Below are 8,674 nucleotides of genomic sequence, written 5' to 3'. Positions count from 1 at the left end.
TTCAAATATAGATGTTCGAGGAGTATACGAGAAATACCATAAGTTGTCATCCTTTGTCATATTAATATGACAAAAAGGATAAGAACAAGAAGGGAAAAATGAGTTCATTAATATTAGTCAAAGTCATTTAATTTACAAGTATCTTAGTTCTTATTTCATATTACATGATTTCAATTAAAATTTGGATAGAGTTATTAACCTTCATTTGTTAAAGTTATCAACAAAATATTGTCATCATCATGGTCTATATCCACTACAATTTGCATATACCACCTGCTTTTATTTCCAATAAACACTAGATATGGCCCAGTTTTAAAGAAGAAACATATTGTGACGATACGTTATTACTACATCTTAATTCCAAAAAGTTGATTGGTAATATGAAATCCTTACTAACAATATTTTTCATTCAAATTAGTCTCAAAATCTCTAAAAAGTCTAAAATACTTTAAGAAAACATATGATTTAAAATAAACACGACGAATTAATATCAGCTATATACATTTTTTATACGAAGTAGATTAATGAGCGATCAAGAAGGCTCGTGGCCTTGACCTACAGAGGGTTGCACAAATTAAGAAGACTGTGGCAGACTAATAATCAACGTAAAATTGTATAATTCATGACAAATCCTCCCAAAGAACAAATATAGGAGTATATACCTAATAAAAGAAATTATAATATGAATATTCCGATAAAGTGAATTCTTTTTTAAGGGCAAAAAAACAATTTCAAAAGATGATAGTAAATAATTGTTTTGACTTTTGATTCCACTAATAAAGGAGAAGCAAAGTCAGAAAGTGAAACATAGTAACTCAAACTAACTGTCCACTTCCTGAGTCAACCCTTAATTTAAGTATAGGTGGATTCACCATTATCATTATCTTTTTTTTTTTTTTCACTTACCAAATTTGCCACATGGGAACTGACTTGATTTTCAACTAAGGCTAATTAATTAATCTATGAACACACATTAATAAACATGTTTTACTAATTATTTAATGTGAAGCAATTAATGATGAAGATTTGATTTTTGAGTTCAAATGTGACCTTTTAAGTAAAAGGAAAATGAGATTAATCTCGTTGTCCAGCAAATAATAATTTTAAAGTTGTATATGATCATGAAGTCGCAAGTTCAAGTCGTGGAAACAGCCCTGGTAAAAATTTAAGGTGAGGTTCTGTGCATATAATAGACACTTGTGATCCGGCCTCTCTCGAATCCCGTGCATAGCAGAAGCTTTAGTGCGCTCTTTATTTGAATAGTAATTGTGCTTTTATTTTCAAATATATTACGTGTAAAAATCAATATATATATATATATATATATATATATATATATATATATTTTAACATAAATGAAGAAACCAATATTATCTACAATATGTGAGAGATGAGTCATGCTAGTCCATTTTTTACCAAGAATGTTCACTAGCTAGTCCTAATAATGACATGCAAATAAGGACCTAAATTTCTAGAATTAGAGCTGGCTGATCACCAATTTCTTCTGCTTAATGATTGGAGTATATTTCTTCAAATAAAGGGTGGTCACTTTTTCTTGTGTCAGCCCAAAATTGGAATTAAGTGGTCCTATAAAGAACAATAATTCCATAATTTTAATGCTCTGGGCTTGGACTCTTGATGCTTCAATTATGGATTATTGGAGGCTAGCCCATTAAGGAAATGTATGGTCCTTCTCAGCGTGCAATCGTTGCAGGCGCACCGGGTAATGAAAGCAGCTCGATGCACTAAAATTTTCATTACGTGAGGATTTAGTAAAAAGTCGGATTATAAGATACTTTTCTATGCGGTCTAACATTCATATACCTTTTTTTTTTTTGGTAGTTAGTTAAAGCGGCTCAAGTTTCAATTTGTTTGTCCTATTTTTTTTTTAATTAATTTTTTTTTAAAAATGTTTTTCCCCTTTTTAGCAGTTCTTTAACTTCACTTTTCCACGTTCCACGTATATACATCTTCCGTTTAAAAATAATCGACTCTTATTGACTTAATTGACATTCTCCTTAAGAAAAAACTTGTTAGGAATTTATTTTACCAAATTAGCCATATTAGTTATACCTTGAAAATATCATTTTGAGTATACATACTTTGTTTAGTCATTTAATGATAAAGATAGTATTGAAAGAACAAAATACTCCCGTTCAAAATAATTGACCCTTGTTGACTTAGCACTCCCTTGAAAAAACATTTATTATGGATTTATTTATCAAATTAGCCTTATTAATTATGTTTTGAAAATGTAAATTTGAGTATATACACTCTGTTTAAGCATTTAATGATAGGGGTGGTAATAGAAGAACATAATAAAATTTTCTTGATTTCATGAAAGAAACAATTAAATTAAAACAAGTATTTTAGTGAGAGTATCAACTAAAACGAAACGGAGGAAATAATATTCTCTTGATTTCATAAAAGGAATAATTGTATTGAAACAAATATTTTTAGAAAGAAGACCAATTATTTTGAAACAAAGAAAATATTTAAGACCACATAATTAATAAATATTTTACTATATTTAATATATCTTTAATTTACATCGCAAGATTTTTAATTTTTTTTTTTTTTTTTTTTTTTTAGACTTGGACATAGTGAGAAAGAAATATATTTTGATGTGAATTGAAGGGTTTAAATAGAATAAGCTTAAATTAATGTGTCAAAATAGGGTTGTTTGTTTTTAGTTTGGGGGCTGTTTGTTTATGTATTGGGCCTTCTTAAAACTTGATACTTCTGAAAATGAAACTAAGCACAGAGAAAAACAAAACAAAACAAAAAAAGGTTAAGAGAGACAACCTAGGGCAATTTGCTGGACCTCCTCTTATGTAAAGGTTATATGTAGCTGTTTTTGGTGTTTTATCTTGCATCAATTGTGATTAATACACGTATCTACGAGAATTTTAGTGTATCGAATTGTTTGCTTATACACCACAAAATGGCCTTAAAGCTTACTGAAAAAGGGTCCCATGAAGCTGAAAACCCAATTGAAGTGTCTTTAAGAGAAGCTTTTGAGTTTCTGAAACCCCAACTAAACCCACCATTTTCTTTGAAAGTGTTAAAAGAGGAGGAGTATTCAAACTTGAATAAAGCTATAATCTTTGGCATTTTAGCACAACCCCATTTGGCTGAAGTTCATATTAAGCATCTACATGCAATTATTACTGATGGATATGGTTTCTTTACGCGTATGCTTATCAAGATTGTCGATGAATTGTATGTGAAATTGCTCGACTCTGTGAAAATTCAGGTTGTTTGGGTTGCTAAAGAGATGTTGAATGTATTGGGTGTTGGGTTTGATGAATTGTTGGTGGCTCTTTTAAGGCAAACTGTAGGTGGGGATTTTAGTGAGGGAAATTTGTGGTTGTGTTTGGAGATGGTTACGTTGGTTTTAGCGAATTGGGATTGTTTATTAGAGGAAGAACCGTTGGTTTTGAGCAAGGGGTTGTATGTGTTTCTTCGGTTATTGACTGATCATTGTAGAGTGCGAAGCAATCCGATGATTGATGCATTGAAGAGGATGGAGGTTGAATTCTGTGTACGACTTTTGAGGGAACAGTGTCCTTTGTGTTTGAAGATAGGGAGGGACATAATTAGGCTTTTGCAAGACTTGGTTCATGTACCTGAGTTTAAAGCCATATGGAAAGACTTGTTATTGAATCCAAGACAGTTTGGAGTGGCTGGATTTAAAGATATTTCGCAAATTTACCGCACAAAAACTCCAAGTTCGTACTTTTTGCTTCGAATAACTCCTGATATGGAAACCAAATTGAGGTTTTTGCTTACACATGTCAAGTTTGGTAGTCAAAAGAGGCATCAGGATTGGTTTGCTAAGAAGTTCCTTGGAGTACCTGAGAGTGAAATCCTTTTAATCGACATTGTTAGGTTTATATGCTGTTCAGTTCATCCATCCAGTGAAATAATGCAACCGGACATTTTACCCAGATGGGCTGTAATTGGTTGGCTGCTGAAGTCGTGCAGGAAGAGTTACATCGAAGCAAACTTGAAGCTTGCATTGTTTTATGATTGGCTTTTCTTTGATGAAACCACCGATAATGTAATGAGCATTGAACCTGCAATTCTCTTGATGGTGAACTCTATACCCAATCATATCGAAGTGACATGTACTCTTCTTGATTTCCTACTAATTATGGTTCATAACTATGATATTGAGAGGAAGGAGATAGTCTCCAAAGGGGTGTCAACAGCTCTTTCTGCACTAGTTAAAAGAGGAATTGTCAGTTCACTTGATGTTTTGATTCGGTGTGACATGATAGCACCAGTCCTTAGGGAAATGTTTGGAAAATTGGTAATGGTCATGCGAGATACCCATTCCAAAAGATAAGGATCATCCAATATCATCCATGACATGTCACCACCAGCTTGCCATTTGCTCTCATCAAGCGCGGGATCCCAACTTCCTAATAGGGTAAACTGAAATTTAATTGTGTTATCACAGTCCAGGGAAGATGTGTTGATGCATCTCTTTTACCTCCCAAAGAATTACTTGTGATTTTTTGCTCCAATATGCTGTAAAGTTCCAATCAAGTGGATTCAAGTCTCAAGGAGAAGTTTGAAATCAAGGTGATAGGAGAAACATCTCTTTCGCCTTCTGATGAACTTAAAAAAAAATAATTAGAAAAAAGGCTAAAGCTGCTCTCAAGTGTGTGAAATCTTCAAAGAGAAGTTCAAAATCAAGGTGACTGGAAGTTTCTTGGGTAATACTTTATACCTGAAGTTAAATATTTCCATCATGTTGCTATAAGTTCTTTAGGTCTTACGTAATGCACATTCCTTTCATTATTATGTTTTTATCCTGTATTCTCTATTTCCAGAGTAGTTTGTAGTAGCTATGCTTTCTGCAATTGTCAAGTCACTTAAACAGGGATAAACATCTTGAACAACTCATCATTCATATACAATTTTAAGTTGTGATTAGATTTGGTCATCTCATTCGTGTGAGAGGTGATCACAAATTTTAGGTTGTACATGACTCAGGGACTAGATATGGTTTTCCCAACCTCATCATTACTAATACAACCCTCATATTTACTTTCCGCAACCCTATTTTTACCTTTGGTAGTGAGAACTTCAACAACAACAAACCCAATGTATTCCCACAAAGTGGGGTCTGGGTAGGGCTGTGCAAATTTCGGTTCAAACCGTTAACCCGAAGCGATAATTACTTTATCGGGTTAACGGTTCGGTTTTTTTCACTATCGGGTCGGTTATCGGTTTAACATTTCCAACTAACGGGTTATCAGTTCGGGACTCGGGTTTGCTTATTTTCTTATCGGGACACCCGATAGCCCGATAAGGAATGCACAGTGACAGTATATCCATTACAGGTGCCCATGGCCAATTCACCAAAACTGGCCCAAAACAACTCCAAAGGCCCAATTCCCATTTCCCAAACGGCCCCAAACCTACTTACTACTTACTAGTTACTACTTAGAGACCTAGGGAGACGGGAGTAGTTAGGGTTTCATACTTTCATTTCATTTCAATATTTCATCTTCTTAGAAGTTCCGCCTTCCCATCAATACCATCTTCTCCTCAACTTTCTTGGTTTTCTTCTTTGAAGCAAAAGGTATCTCAACCGTCAACGTATTACACTCGTGGAACGTTTACTGTTACTGGAACGTCATTCAAGGGCGAAATTACACTTGTGGATCGCTCTAGGATATTCACTGAGTCCCATCTGCATAGTGCATATAACAAGCTGCTATATTACTACTTAGGTAAAACTGTTAGAAGACTTTTTTGCGAATTCTTGCTCCGGTCTACCTCAGTCAGACACTCACGCTGCGAATTGTTTCAATTTTCACATCTGCGAATTGCGATCTGTCTGTAGTCTGCCTCACTCACGCTCATCGGGTCAAAGACCGCCTCAGCCTCTCTCAGTCTCTCTCAACAGTCAAGTGGTCAACACTCAACAGGTAAGAATTTTTGTTTTTGCTCGATTTCATTCTTAGATGTTTTCTGCTAATCTGCTTCATCTTCAATTCCTGCATATGACTATAGAATACTCCTTAAAAACACCAAGATTCCGATGAAGTTAAATATTCCGAAGAAATTTTGTTTTATGGATATTAGGATTATTGTTGAACTAGATATGATTGTCAGTTGAAGTGAAAAATAGATGGATTTTTGTTATATGTACTTTAGTTGATTTTGGGTTGTCAGTGATTTGCACAGATTTTTTATTTTCAGTGATTTGCACTGGTTTTTGGAATTTGCAGTATGTATGTACACTGATTTGCAGTTTCTGTTTTGTACACTGTTTTTCTGTTTGCAGTGATTTGCAATGATTTTCTGTTTTCATGGATTTGCACTGGTTTTTTTTGGAATTTGCAGTATGTATGTACACTGATTTGCAGTTTCTGGTTTGTACACTGATTTTCTATTTGCAGTGATTTGCACTGATTTTCTGTTTTCATGGATTTGCACTGGTTTTTGGAATTTGCAGTATGTTTTGTGCACTGATTTAATGTTAATGGTTAACCCGATAACCGAACCGATAACAATGAAAAACCGATAAACCGATAACCGATATCTTAACGGTTCTTTAACGGTTTAGCATATATACAAACCGATAATGAATAAGTAAAACCGATAATTTTCAAAACCGAACCGAACCGACCGATATGCAGCCCTAGGTCTGGGTAGGGTAAGATATACGCTGATTATACCGCTACCTTCAAAGAAGTAAAGAGGCTGTTTCCGATAGACCCCCGGCTCTAGAAAAATAATAGTAAACAAGGAGTTGGATGACACAACAGAAATAAGAAATAATACAATAGAAATCAGAGAAATACGAAAATGCGAGAAATAAGGGCAACACTAAAAGAGAAAATAGGAACTAAGAAATAAGAAATAGGACACCCACCTATCAACATACACTCACATACCAAAGACACCTATGTACACTGTCCTAAGATTATTAACCTGGCTACACAGGATCTCTCCTGGCTTCCTGCTACAACCCACACACTCACACTAGCCTTCTACCCTTATCTGCGACCTCCACACCTTCCTATCTAGGGTCATGTCCTCAGTGGTGAGAACTTGAGTTTAAGAAAGGTACATTTCTTGTTTTATTCTTTCTTTGCAAGTGACTGGTGGTGCCATTAAACAAGGATGAAAAGAGAACCTCCTTAATGAACTTATTCTCTCAAGTCTCAGCTTCTTCTATAGTTAGTGATGCTGTGTACCTAACTTCTGAGTTCTGATCAATGAAGTATTTGGGGTTGGCTGCCCTAATCATCACGTGTTGCTTCTTTCTTGGTTGTTGTTATTCCACATAGTATGTGGTACTATCTATGTCTACCCCGTGCCTTGGAGAGTTAACACACATAAATAGATAAGAACTGTTTGTGGAAGCATTTTGCTTACAACATGGGTATGGGTACCTCCTTTTTCAAGCCAAGGTCAATTTTAAACAGTGGGAATTACTGACAGACTGTTAAATGCTAATTTGAGTCCCGCACTTAAATTTTATGTCTGTATATAACTTAATCACTCTTGTTCATTGATTTGCTTCTTTTTCTTTACTTTCTTACAATGTATGTCTGCCAAGTTTGTTGTGCCTTTCATACATAGTTTTGGTTCTTTGCAGATACTTGACACTGGATAAAGCAGACAGATTGGTCGATCTTGGTTTTGAAGATGATACTAGGGAAGTGTTTTATCATTTCAAAGCTCAAAGACAAAGTCTTCTTTTTTCTACTACAATGTCCACGAAGATCCATAATTTTGCATGAAGTGCATTAGTTAAACCTGTAACTGTGAATGTGGGGATGGCTGGAGCAGCCAACCTTGATGTGATTCAAGAAGTGGAGTATGTAAAGCAGGAAGCCAAAATTGTTTACCTTCTCGAGTGGTTGCAAAAGACTCCACTACCGGTTCTGGTTTTCTGTGAGAACAAGGCTTGATGTGGATGATATCCATAAAATATCTTCTCTTTAGAGGAGTTGAAGCTGTGGCTATTCATGGAGGCAAGGATCAAGGGAAGAGAGAGTACGCAGTTGCATCATTCAAATCAGACAAGAAAGATGTTCTAGTAGCCACTGATGTTGCCTCTAAGGGGTTGGATTTTCCTGAGATTCAGCATGTAATCAAGTATGACATTGACATGCCTGCCGAGATTGAAAATTACGTGCATCGGATTGGACGGACAGGAACATGTCGAAAAATCGGAATGGCCAGAACGTTTATCAACAACAATCAGAGCGAAACAACTCTTCTTGATCTAAAACATTTGTTACAAGAAGCCAAACAAAGGATCCCTCGTGTCCTTGCGGAGCTGAATGACCCAATGGATGACGTCAGAGGCAATCACAAATGCAAACGGAATAAAGGGTTGTACATATTGTGGTGTGCTTCGTCATCGTATCCGTGACTGCCCCAAGCTTTAGTTACCTTGCCAAATGTGTGTCTTCTTCTCGTTGTAGCTTGATGATGATAGTTACGACTAAATAGGTCTCTCAATGTAAAATGTAATATTCATGGTTAATCTGAAAATTTGTTTCTTGAAGAGTCTTAGATGTATCTTAACAATGGATAGATGTGAACCTCCATTTTATGTTTATCAATATTTTTCACTTTGGATCATGAGGATTGTAAAAATTTGTAGACTATATTGCCATAAGCTGAATTTCTACCACAG

General features: G+C 35.2%; 1 protein-coding gene across 5 annotated transcripts; it reads left to right on the top strand.

The window, feature by feature from the left end:
- Positions 1-2,719: 2,719 nt before the first annotated feature.
- LOC107851351 (integrator complex subunit 3) lies at positions 2,720-8,619 on the top strand. 5 transcript variants are annotated; one of them, XM_016696334.2, is made up of 4 exons: positions 2,720-4,724; positions 5,591-5,747; positions 5,861-5,945; positions 7,625-8,619. In XM_016696334.2, exon 1 carries the CDS (start codon positions 2,945-2,947, stop codon positions 4,349-4,351), a length of 1,407 nt encoding a protein of 468 aa, XP_016551820.1. In that variant the 5' UTR covers positions 2,720-2,944; the 3' UTR covers positions 4,352-4,724; positions 5,591-5,747; positions 5,861-5,945; positions 7,625-8,619. The 5 variants fall into 5 exon arrangements, with proteins under 5 accessions (XP_016551820.1, XP_047269893.1, XP_047269894.1 ...); XM_047413937.1 differs by having other exon boundaries at positions 2,720-4,705; positions 5,591-5,945; XM_047413938.1 differs by lacking the exon at positions 5,591-5,747.
- Positions 8,620-8,674: the final 55 nt, after the last annotated feature.

The sequence above is a fragment of the Capsicum annuum genome, chromosome 6 (genome assembly GCF_002878395.1).
Source record: "Capsicum annuum cultivar UCD-10X-F1 chromosome 6, UCD10Xv1.1, whole genome shotgun sequence".
Classification (NCBI taxonomy): domain Eukaryota; kingdom Viridiplantae; phylum Streptophyta; class Magnoliopsida; order Solanales; family Solanaceae; genus Capsicum; species Capsicum annuum.
The sequence above is the reverse complement of the archived record's forward strand: the minus strand, read 5'-3'. Positions and strand labels throughout refer to the sequence as shown.